General features: G+C 43.3%; 1 protein-coding gene across 1 annotated transcript in view; it reads right to left on the bottom strand.

Moving 5' to 3' along the window:
• Positions 1-617: 617 nt before the first annotated feature.
• LOC140393469 (uncharacterized) overlaps positions 618-12,563 on the bottom strand; it is a 470,641-nt gene continuing 458,695 nt past the window's right edge. Inside the window, exons 197-203 of the mRNA XM_072479798.1 lie at positions 12,045-12,226; positions 9,884-10,030; positions 8,364-8,497; positions 5,226-5,359; positions 3,389-3,483; positions 1,563-1,749; positions 618-1,449 (exon numbers count right to left, since the gene is read on the bottom strand). Of these exons, the coding sequence (XP_072335899.1) occupies positions 1,346-1,449; positions 1,563-1,749; positions 3,389-3,483; positions 5,226-5,359; positions 8,364-8,497; positions 9,884-10,030; positions 12,045-12,226 (983 nt within the window). The 3' untranslated portion in view covers positions 618-1,345. The remainder of the gene's footprint in view (positions 1,450-1,562; positions 1,750-3,388; positions 3,484-5,225; positions 5,360-8,363; positions 8,498-9,883; positions 10,031-12,044; positions 12,227-12,563) is intronic.

Below are 12,563 nucleotides of genomic sequence, written 5' to 3' on the forward strand. Positions count from 1 at the left end.
GGGATTGAGTTTCGGAGTCATGAGGTCATGTTGCAGCTGTACAAAACTCTGGTGCGGCCGCATTTGGAGTATTGTGTGCAATTCTGGTCGCCGCGTTATAGGAAGGATGTGGAAGCATTGGAAAGGGTGCAGAGGAGACTTACCAGAACGTTGACTGGTATGGAGGGAAGATCTTATGAGGAAAGGCTGAGGGACTTGAGGCTGTTTTCGTTAGAGAGAAGGTTAAGAGGTGACTTAATTGAGGCATACAAGATGATCAGAGGATTGGATAGGGTGGACAGTGAGAGCCTTTTTCCTCAGATGGTGATGTCTAGCACGAGGGGACATACCTTTAAATTGAGGGGAGATAGATATAAGACAGATGTCAGAGGTAGGTCCTTTACTCAGAGAGTAGTACGGGGGTGGAATGCCCTGCCTGCAACAGTAGTGGACTCGCCAACACTAAGGGCATTCAAATGGTCATTGGATAGACATATGGACGATAAGGGAATAGTGTAGATGGGCTTTCGGGTGGTTTCACAGGTCGGCGCAACATCGAGGGCCGAAGGGCCTGTACTGCGCTGTAATGTTCTATGTTCTATGTATATGCATAATTTAAAGAAAACACGAGTCTGCAATTTAATTTTAAAAAATTTATTTTAGGAAAGATTTTTTATTGTGCTGAATTATTTCATTATCATTAAATTAGAGTTGACATATTTATTTTCCATTGCTGTTTTAACAAAATAGTAATTATATCCATCCAAATCAAAAGTACTTAATTCACTAGTTACATACAAATTGTTCACTTACTATTTAAGAAAAATATATCAATATTATTTACTCTTGCAATTTATATTAATAGTTTTCATATTAAAATATTATAACTTAAGAGAAACCCAAGAACAAGAAAATTACATTTCACCCAATGTAGTTCATTGCTGTAGTAGCTTCCACCTCCTGTTATAAGATACAGCTATATTTTGAACAATGATTTTGCCTTTACTAGGCTAAATGACAAGGCATTCAACACTCTGACTAAACAGATTCTTCCTTATATCAGTTTGTACTCCTTTAAATTTATGTCCCTTGGTATGACTTTCTTGGCTTCATTCAAAGTCATATTCTGGCAAGCTTATTAATAGGATCCCACTTAACCACCTTCTCATATATACAGATGAGCTTATAAAGGATTTACTTTGAAAGTTAAAATATTATATAAACAATCTAAACCATACAGTAAATGTCTGAATGACATACTCAGATCTTGTTTACATCTGCTGAACGCATTAATTACACAGACATCACTGAATTCCTCACTGACATGGGTATTACAGATACTACTGAATACAATAACTCTCAATCTCTATAACCAACATTGTATTACAATGATTATAGTGCTGATAGATAAAGATTGGATTGTACACAGAAGACAGTTCTTGTTGATAGAAGATGACGATGACTCTATTTCTAAAACGAAAAACAAAATAATTTTAACCTTTCAATTAGGCAACTGCTTTTGGGAGTCTCAGAATGCATTATTGTCATCATCTTGAAATCGACTTGAAATGGACTCAACTTACCTTGGATAGATATTAAGCCCGGTGGTATCGGATCAGGATTCCCTCCAGTCAGTCCAATTCTCAGGCTCCTCACTTCACTTTTTGAATGTTTTGAAATCCAAGCTTGCACTAATGTGGAATTTTCAGCCTCCTTAACAGTCTGAAGATTAACTCCAAGCAGAGTTTTCAATTCGTAAGGACTGAGTTCCTGAAACAAAAGTAACTGTGCATTACTTCGAGGAAAACGGTTATTTTTGTACTCCTCAACTTGTCTTATTTTAAAAAAAATTTAGAGTACCCAATTATTCTTTTTCCCAATTAAGGGGCAATTTAGCGTGACCAATCCACCTACCCTGCACATCTTTTCGGGTTGTGGGTGTGAGACCCACGCAGACACGGGGAGAATGTGCAAACTCCGCACGGACAGTGACCTGGGGCCGGGATCGAACCCGGCTCCTTGGTGCTGTGAGGCAGCAGTGCTGACCACTGTAATACCATGCTGCCTCAACTTGTCTTATTAATACTGCATCAAGCGCTGAAAAATAACTAAAATATGAGGAAGAATTAAAACTATAAGTAAAAGAAAGACTTGCACATATATAGGCCCCTTTTTGACCTCAGGTAGTTTAACATGTATTTAGTGGTAATTTATTAAACACTAGTTATAATTAAAAAACATTTTTTAATTCTCCTTTTTCACATTTTCTCCCACATTTACACACACCAACAATAAACAATAATCAGCAACAAATATGTCAATCCCCATATCAATAACAACGATCCCATCCTCCCACCAAACCCCAAACATTAGCCCGCATGTTTCATAGATTATCATAGAATTTACAGTGCAGAAGGAGGCCATTCGGCCCATCGAGTCTGCACCGGCTCTTGGAAAGAGCACCCAACCCAAGGTCAACACCTCCCCCCTATCCCCATAACCCAATAACCCCACCCAACACTAAGGACAATTTTGGACACTAAGGGCAATTTATCATGGCCAATCCACCTAACCTGCACATCTTTGGACTGTGGGAGGAAACCGGAGCACCCGGAGGAAACCCACGCACACACGGGGAGGATGTGCAGACTCCGCACAGACAGTGACCCAAGACGGAATCGAACCTTGGACCCTGGAGCTGTGAAGCAATTGTGCTATCCACAATGCTACCATGCTGCCCTTCACATAAACAAATGATAAAAAGGAATCACTCATAGTTACCATTAACACACACAGCCACACCCCTAACCCTCCCAACAAATCTTTTAGTGCTTTAATCCCCTTCTCCTCCCATTTCCGAAAATTTCCATCCCCACTTCCCTGGCTCAAATCTGTGGTTCCCCCGAATCGGCATTTCCCTTGACCCTGCCCCCAACCCGAAGTGTTGGCGAAACTGCCACCAAATTCTCAATGAAGCTATTATTACCGGACTCAGAGTATTTCCCCGGAGCCATCGGGAGCGGCCCCTAGTTATAATTTTCACCTATTTTTCACATTTGCTACAATATGGAATGATGTAATAGCGTGGTGAAACTAATGAAGATACTACTGTGAGTGATCATAACTTTGATCAATGACATCCACTGTATGCCACACTCCCACAACCCTTTTTGTAAAGGTGCGGAATCCAGATGTGGAATCCAGAGATTACAGAATTTCATTACCTGAACCGAGTAACCACTCTCTAAGTTCATATGTGAAGGAAAAATATTAACAGAACATTTGGCCGTGGAAGGCATCACTGTAGAAGAGCAAACTCCTCTGCAGCCACAACCGCTCCCATGCCCAACACATGCACACGCAAACATGCACACGCAATCTTATGCATAAATATTTTCTTTCTCCATACTTGTACTTCTTCAGGATTTAGTGCCAGGAATACGTTGGGGTCCATGTTGATATTTGTGAAAGCAAGGGTCTGTATGTGAGCAGTTGTTGCACCACCTTCAGAAAACAAAATTAACTTGTTAAAAAAGAATGGCATTGTACCTCTTGAGCAATTATATCATTCAAATCTACAGAACTTTAATAATTTTCAGTAATGATATGATAATCATTATTTCTTTAGTATGATTCTCTTCTCACGCTGAGATGAAACATACTTATGCTGACAGCTGCTGTTTAGCATTACTAAGAAATAGATTTGAAGTTTCAATAAATCCACAAGCAAAATTGAAATGCAGCAATTTGGAAGTTAGTTCAATCTCACAATAGAAACATGGGCTGGGATTCTCCAGCGCGCCGGGTCGGAGAATCGGCGGTGACGTGGGAAATTCCGGGAAGCAATTCTCCGGCGACCGGAGAATCGGCACAGCACCGGTCAGGGGCCACTGAAAGAGGCCCCCACGGCGATTTTCCGCGGTCAACCGGCCGAATTCCCGCCGGCGTGATTCCAGCCTGATACCACCCGGCGGGAGCTCGGACCCGCGGCTGCGGTGGCCGTCCTGGTGGGGGGGGGGGGGGGCGGGCGGATCTGTCTCTTGGGGGACTCCACGGCGTCCAGTCCCGCGATCGGGGGGGTATCGATCGGCGGGTGCCCGCGATCTGGAGGGGGCCTACCTCCATCCGCGCGGGCTCACTGTAGATCTCTGCCATGTTGCACGACGCCGGCTGTCACGCGCATGCGCAGAACAGCGCCGGCCATGCAGGGTCGCATTTCAGTGCCAGAGCAGCGCGCAGCACTCCGGCGCCGTGCTGGCCCCCTGAGGAACGCAGAATCGCTGGGCCAGGAGGCCCGTTGGTGCCAGCGTACACCACTCCAGTGTTTACGTTGGCGTCAACCCTTGGCCGGGATTTCGGAGAATCCCGCCCATTGAGTTTCATGCCTAGTACTTAAGCCAAGATTGTCCGTTAAATCAGTATTTTACAGTCAGCCTCAATAACTATCATTGTTTAATTCACTACAATAACAATGGACGGGATCTACCATTGGGGTGACACAGTGGTTAGCACTTCTGCCTCACAACGCCAGGGGCCCGGGTTTAATTCCGACCTTGGGTGACTGTGTGGAGTTTGCACTTTTCCCCATGTCTGCGTGGGTTTCCTCTGGGTGCTCTGGTTTCCTCCCAAAGACCAAAGATGTGCAGGTTATGTGAATTGCCCATGCTAAATTGTCCCTTAGTGTCCGAAAGGTTAGGTCGGGTTACTTGGATAGGGTGGGAGGCTGGGCTTAAGTAGGGTGCTCTTTCCAAGGGCCAGTGCAGACTCAATGGGCCGAATGGCCTCCTTCTTCTCTGTAAATTCTACGATTCTATGACTCTTCAGGCTGGTGGAATATTCCAGCCCTCGCTGGCGCATGGGTTTCCCGGCGACGACGGGTGCAGTCACTGGGAAATCCCGTTGACCATGGTGGGGTCAGTAAATCCCGCTGGCAGGCCACCTCTGCTGCCGATAAACACACGGCAGGTTTGTTGGTAAATCCCACCCAATAAATGTGCAATCGGATTAGCATTGGGTGGGAGAAATAATTTCCCATATGAAAAAATTGCACAGTCCTTGATCATATTCTGATTAATTATTTCAAAAATGATTTGTAGTTTTCATTAGTCTTTTGGGAATTGTGGAAAAAAAGTCTCCAATTTGTTGTTTAAATCAGCCCCTGAAATTTGTACAATTTAGTGCAGAAATTAAATCCAGAAGTTAGAACAACTTCCCTGTTGTGATACCACGGTCTTCGTATTACTTACCAAGGTATGTTCTGATCTGGCTGTAGTAAGTGGCTGATTCACTATTTTGCTTCTCGATTATGCTTTTTGCTTTGGTGTATATTATGTTTTTCTTTGATTGAGAGCATGAAGAAATATTCAATGGGGTTGCATTGCTGTAGAAAAATCGTTACAATAGTCAACCAGTTATTTTGTGTTTATCATGGAAAATTATATTTTACAAGTCTAGCATTACACTCAACCAGTGAATTTTTTAAAGCATTACTCAGTGTCAGAGGTTTTATTAGAACATGGGTACCAGTGGAAGTCACATTTCTGGGCTACTGATTTATCAACATTGAGGGTGATGCGTCAGCAAGGTCGCAGTGGGATGGAACGTCAGGATTTAATAGTATCTTGAGGGGACACCCAAGACCCGGAAGCACTGGGGAGTGGGGCTTTCAGATTCCTGGGAACAATAGAGGGCAGTTGCATTAGTGGCTTAAGATTTTGGATTACCAGGACAGGGATTCTGGGTGTAGGATGGAAGAAGATGGAGCAGTGAGATCCTGAGCTTCAGTAAGATTTGGCTGAGTGTTTGGGGGCATTGGGGCTTGTTCTGGCACTATTGGAAGCATCAGGGTATAACACATTTGTGGGGGAGGGATGGCCAGCAATATTGACCCCCTTTCCTTTTCAAGCCACCAACCATCCTCCAATGTCATGCATCCTCATTGACACTTTGTCCATCATCAACTGGTTCCTTTTTCCCCCTCTTTTTTCTTTCATGGGAAGTGGGCGTCACTGGCAAGGCCAGCATCTATTACCCATCCCTACTTACCGTTAAACTGAGTGGTTTGCTAGGCCGTTTCAAAGGGCAATTAAGACTCAACTATATTGCTGTGGACCTGGAATCACATGCAGGCCTGACCACGAGCGGAATTTTCCCACTTTTTGTTCCAGAGTGTTGTCTTGAGTGGGAAAAGTAGAGGGCAGCCTGACAGCTGCATTGCTGGCTCTTCCTGCCAAATTTTCAAACACTCAAAAAGAAATTGGAAGAGGCGGGACCCACAATGTCATGCTGGTGGGGCCCTGCCAGTGACCTCGGCTCTTGACAGGATGAAGGGTGCCCAGATCAAAATACAAATTTGAAAAAGGCACCACCCCCACCCCACAGGCCCCCCAGGGAGCCGACTCTCACTCTGAACCTCCCCAATGGAAGCCCCTGCCCTCTCAGTGTCCATGGAGGGTACTGCCCAAGCCCGGCCCTCTCCATCCTGTGAGCTGTACTTAACCGTGCCCCCGCCGCAGGGACTGTTTGTCAGGTCCCATATGGTCTAGGCCTATTGTAAACCCTGCTAATGTGACATCATGTTGGCAGAAGGGGGGAAAATTCCTAACACAGGTGGTGGGATAATACAGCGTGGAAGCCTATAAATTATATTTAAATGTATGGTAATGGGGTTTCAACCTTTCATGGTGGAAACCTCTTTACGTCATGGTGGGGGGTTGGAGGGGGAGTGCGATGGAGACAATCGTGGGAAATCCCACTGCCATAAAAGCCATTTTGTATTTCTCCCTTGATTCTCCGCCCCCAATGGCTTTCCCTTCTGCCAAAAACTGGGGAGGAAACTCCTGGCCGAGGTAAGGATGACAGATTTCCTTCCCTAAAGGACACTCATGAACCAGATGGATTTTTACAATAAATAATAATTTTATGGTCACTCTGGTAACTAGCTGGCAATTCCAGATTTATTGATTGAATTTAAATTCCACCACCTGTCGAGGTGGGATTTGAGTGCACATCCCCAGAGATTAGCCTGGCCCTGGATTCCTCGTCCAGCGACATTACCACGATGCAACCATCCTCCTAATCTTTATATTCGTATTGTCGAGTATTTAAGCATTATATTTTCTGTGCATTAAAGTGACAACATATCATCTTTTGGGTTGGAGGTGCACAGTTTATTTGCATGGATTCATAGGATGCTCCACAAATATTATATTAGTGTGTTTGCAGAATTTTACTAAACATAACTGTCCATAAAAAACACAAAAATTATTCATAACATTTTCAAACTTTATCAAACTGCTACATCAAACAAATTATGCCTCAAAATCTTTGAGAAATTAATTTTAATAGAATCAAAAGCAATGATTGACCAAAAAAGATCTCTTTCAACAGGTTGTTAATTATATCAAGGCATTTGGAGATAATTCAGTCTCTAGTTTAAAGTTGTATAATCTGCTCTTATTTTTATACTTTTCTTTGATTTTCTACTATTATTTGTTAAATAGAAAAAAACTAAGGATATGTAAGAAGCAGAGGAACAGAGCTGACGGTTGGTTAGAACAAAGGAGATTCATAACATCGAAGAAAAAGGTGCAAAAATCAAGTGCTATTATATCACTAGTCGTGGAAGGGTGTAATTACAATAAGGCAACTCTACAGAAACAGTTTTCATTATAAATGGTGACACAGGGCAGCAAGACGGTGCAGTGGTTAGCACTGCTGCCTCACGGCGCCGAGGCCCCAGGTTCGATCCCAGCTCTGGGTCACTGTCCGTGTGGAGTTTGCACATTCTCCCCGTATTTGCGTGGGTTTCACCCCACGGCCCAAAGATGTGAAGGGTAGGTGGATTGGCCACGCTAAATTCCCCCTTAATTGGAAAAAAAATGAACTGGGTCCTCTAAATTTATTTTAAAAATAAATGGTGAAATAGAAGCTTATAACAGATATGCGTGTAGTCATCATTTTTGTAGATATTAATCTGCAGATATAGCTACAATGAGCAGTTGTATCTGTAAACCGAATAATATTATTTGTATATGACGGCATCTGAGGCTTTACTTATACTAATCTATTTTGCACATTATAGTATTCTGAAGCTATAGTACAGTGGTGTTGAAATAGACCAGTTCCTTTAAGTCTAACTGCAGTAAATGGAAGTTCTCAAGATCAATTCAAGTTTATTTTTTGTTGCAGAGGGAACTTTGCAGATGGGCCAATGCTTACAAATTTCCAGTCCTTGGTTCAAAGAAATCAATGTAAAATTAGATATTTTAGCATGTGCGAAGTTTGCAGTGTGATGTATACATGCAATGTGGCCACTTAAACACAAGAGCACAGGTAATTGCCTCAGCATCCTGGCTTTTCTCCTTCAGGGAAGGAACACTTACCTAACATCAGCAGGACTGATGGTCTGGAGTTGGCTTTCATCAAGAAGACACAACACACTACCACCAATAACGTTCAACACATCTGCATTTAACACTCCAGATGCGTCCAAGTATCTTGAAACAATGGCTTTTCTCTAAATATTAGAAGAACAGAATGTTAAGAGAATGACAAGTCATCTTATATCAAAGAGAATTTCATGTGACAAGAATTTCAGAATGTTTCATTTTCAATTTACATTTTTGGTAGTATTTATATTGTTATATATTTATATATCTGTTATTAATATTGTTTAGGGCTGCCAGAGTGTACTTTAGTTATGACTCTCGGGCTGGAATTCTCCAGCCATTGAGATTCTCTTTTACCGCTGGCAGTGCATTCCTACCTGGCGCATGGCATGGCTCAAATGGAAAATCCCATTGACAAATGATGGGAAGAGAGAACTCGCCACCAGCAAACGGTGCGCTGCTGAGAAACACGCGGCTGGTGGACTGGAGAATCCTGCCCTGTCAGCATTACTACATAAGTAATCAATAGTTGTAGAATAGAGAGCTCCTCTAAGCTGTTCCAGTGTCTTCTAACCCTAATCTCAAACCAGCATTATTAAGAGAGCATTTCCATTTCTCTGAGCAGCAAAGCTGGATAGTTTGTTTGGCTAAGATTGCCAACTTACTTCAGATTTATAGAAACTATAAGTTGAATGCAGCACGGTAGCACAAGTGATTAGCACGGTGGTTTCACAGTGCCATGGTCCCAGGTTCGATTCCTGGGTCACTGTCTGTGCGGAGTCAGCACGTTCTCCCCGTGTCTGCGTGGGTTTCCTCCGGATGCTCCGGTTTCCTCCCACAGTCCAAAGACGTGCAGGTTAGGTGGATTGTCCATGCTAAATTGCCTTTAGTGTCCAAAAAGGATAGGCGGGGTTATTGAGTTTCGGGAATGGGGTGGAAGTGAGGGCTTAAGTGGGTCGGTGGAGACTCAATGGGCCGAATGGCTTCCTTCTGCACTGTATGTTCTATGTTCCAATTGTTCTATGTTCTAATATAGCTGAGAATTAAAAGTTGAGGATGCCAAAATCAATTTAACAAAGAAATCTTTATAGCTTGGATTAGATTTGAATTAAAATCTGAGAGATAATGAATTGTATGCTCCATCTACACCATCCGCTTCCCCAATTGTAAACACTTTGGTGGGAACATTAAAGGAATGATTTTGTAGGAGTAAAATTCCCTACCCCAGTCATTAAGCTTAAAACATCTGTTTTTCATCATGCGATATTAATAAAAATAGATCATTAATGCTTTCTTTTACAATGTTTCTGTTTGCTACATGTTGAAGGAATATCAAAGGAATGGCAGTATAATGTTAACCCAAATGATCCCTTTCCAGACTCCTCTTATTGTCCTATATTTCCATGTATCCAGGAACAACTAAGATCCCAACTTAGACTGAGTTTCAAGGCAGACCTTCTTTGAACCAAGACAATTCTTCAACTTAGTGTTTCCTTATAGTTGAGTTGCCTTACCGCGTTATCATTCTGGCTGTTTGGCAGTACAGCTGAAATAGTCTCCAGTTTGGTTACATTCCAGTTGCTGATTTCGGTAGAATCATACACGGCAGCAATATATCCCAACGACAAAACCTTCTCTTCTGGTAGCCCATGTGCATAAGACTGTTTCAGAAACACCCAGAATTACAACATTTGTTTATATCATTGTACATGATTTAGAAAAAAAGGACCAAACATTCGATCCTTTTTGATAAGATAGTAGGATAATTGACGAGGTAAAGAAGATTTACTACACCCAACCAGAAATGTTTTCCGTTTATTGTATCTTTCAAAAGGAGGACCTCAATAAGGGTCTTCCACGGCTGATCTGATTATGTAAATTAATAGTCGATCCACTAATATCTTGGTACACTTTTATAATTTAACATTTCTCCTGTGCTTCTTTGTGGTCTTGATCTTGCCAGAGGCTAAGCTCTTACCTTGTGCCCTCTATATAAGGGGGACTTTAAAATCATGGAATCCTTACAGTGTAGAAGGAGGCCATTCGGCCCATTAAGTCTGCACTGACCTGCCAAAAGAGCACCCTAACTAGGCCCCCACCCCCCACTCTATCCCAATAATCCTGTACCCCTACCTACCCTGCAGATCTTTGGACTCTGGGAGGAAACAGGAGCACCTGGAGGAGAACGTGCAAACTCCACACAGTCACACAAGACTGACTTGAACTTGGGTCCCTGGTTCTGTGAGGAAGCAGTGCTAACCACTGTGCCATGTAGATGGTAGACAAGCTTTGGGGAGTCAGGAGGTGAGTTGCTTGCCGCAGAATTTCCAGCCTCTGACTTATACTTGTAGCCACAACGAGTGAAGGAAATGCTCACCCGTGGGGAGCTTAGCTTCAATGTGATGTGGGTTCTGGATGTGACACACAAATTATGACAACTTGACTGGGGCAAGATGTATGGGAGCAGGGGCACGATGCACAGGCAGGGCTTAGGGGCAGCTGTGGGCCTGAGAGAAGGACTAACTGATAGTGTCACTGGTGAGGCCCCTACCCTAAGAGCGCCAGTGTGCCAGGGAGGGTGCGAAAGGCCACAGCGCATGTGTCCTTTGTTTGTGGTGAGCTCTGCTACTTCCCTTGCAGTGGGCTGCACTTCTGATGAGTGCACTGAGGAGTGCCAGAACCTGGTGGGCCACTGACTGAGCTTGACCACATCCATCCCATTGGTGATGCAGCTGGGGTATGAAGGTTTCCAGTGGGGTAGCCTGGGTGGGTTCCCAGATGACCAGAGGCTCTCTGAACATTTAGTGAACTGCTCCCAGTGAGCAGTCAGCAGTGTGTGCAGCCAGGGACCTGTAAGAATCACCAAAGGAGTGCATTTAAAACACATACTGCAGCAATGAGTCAGGTCAGCCCGATCCAGAGGAGACACCCCGAGTCCACCAGCTTGTCACCAAGTTACTTCACACTACTTTCCCCTCCTCCCCCCACCCGCCCAGCTCAAGCAGCCACCTCCCAGCAAGCTCAACCATTTTGGAAATTTAAAATAGCTTTTTACCATCTCACTGCCCCTCAGCAGCCATCGCGCCCAGGCCCCGTTTGTAAATACCTGCCCCATATCTCGCCTGTGTGACCTCCGCCTGGAAGGATGGAGCATCGCGGAAGGGTGGAGCATACTGTGTCCAACCCACTAATGAGATTAAAACCCATGCAAATGGCGGTTTTGCATGGGCCCGCTGGCATGGGGCCCAAACTTCGATTTAGCTGCCAGCAAGGGACCGAAGCATGGTGCCAGACGTAATCCTCGATTTTTCAATTGTGCGTGAATCTCCGCCCAATTGCGATTCGCGCTTCCATCGTTGCGAAGCGGAAAATACTGTCCCTTATTTTTACATTGTTCCAGGTTCTCCTATGAGAGGGAACATTCTTTCTACATCCACCTAACTGAAACACATTGATAGCGATAATTCACACAATAAAATAGCAGGATGAGCAGTAAAGATAGAAGGATTTTACGGTACATTATAAAATTAATAAGTGTAAGGATGAAGCAAATTTTTGAATGTAATTACTGTTTAAAGCTCATGATTTGTGTAGAATCCTTTTCAATATGACTTCTCCTTCACGGAGTTGTTCATTTGAATTCCACCTATACAAAGGCCACAAAGTTATCTTTACCTGATTCAACTTATTTTTGAGAACTTCAAGTTGTTCTTTAGAAAACGCAAGATTTCCCAGCTGAGACAGTTGATCCATCAGGACATTATTATCCAGACATGCGTCCAATTCTGCTGTACCATACTGTGCAGGTAGCATTACATCAAAACTCTTATCTGCTGTTATTTGACCGATTAAGCATCCTACAAATATAATTATTAATAAAAGGGTCTTTCAGTTTGAAAAGCAAATGTTATTTATTACAAAAGCTGCTGTATTTAAGTCTTCCATCCTGGAAGTAAATTATGTGTGGTAAGGGTTTCTAGAATTGTTCCCATTTTTGTCTTCTTAATGTGAGCCAAGACCAAGCATCAGCAAGTTCTTAAATACCAGAGGTCATCTAGTTCTTGAAGGCTGAGTAACACACCAGGTGGTGCATTGACTCACTGAGCCATTGAAAGAGCTCTATCCAAATTATTTGACTGCCTAATCAATGGGAAACATTATCCTGTTATTGCACCTGGGCATGTTACATTGTCT

This window comes from Scyliorhinus torazame, chromosome 17 (assembly GCF_047496885.1).
Source record: "Scyliorhinus torazame isolate Kashiwa2021f chromosome 17, sScyTor2.1, whole genome shotgun sequence".
Taxonomy (NCBI): domain Eukaryota; kingdom Metazoa; phylum Chordata; class Chondrichthyes; order Carcharhiniformes; family Scyliorhinidae; genus Scyliorhinus; species Scyliorhinus torazame.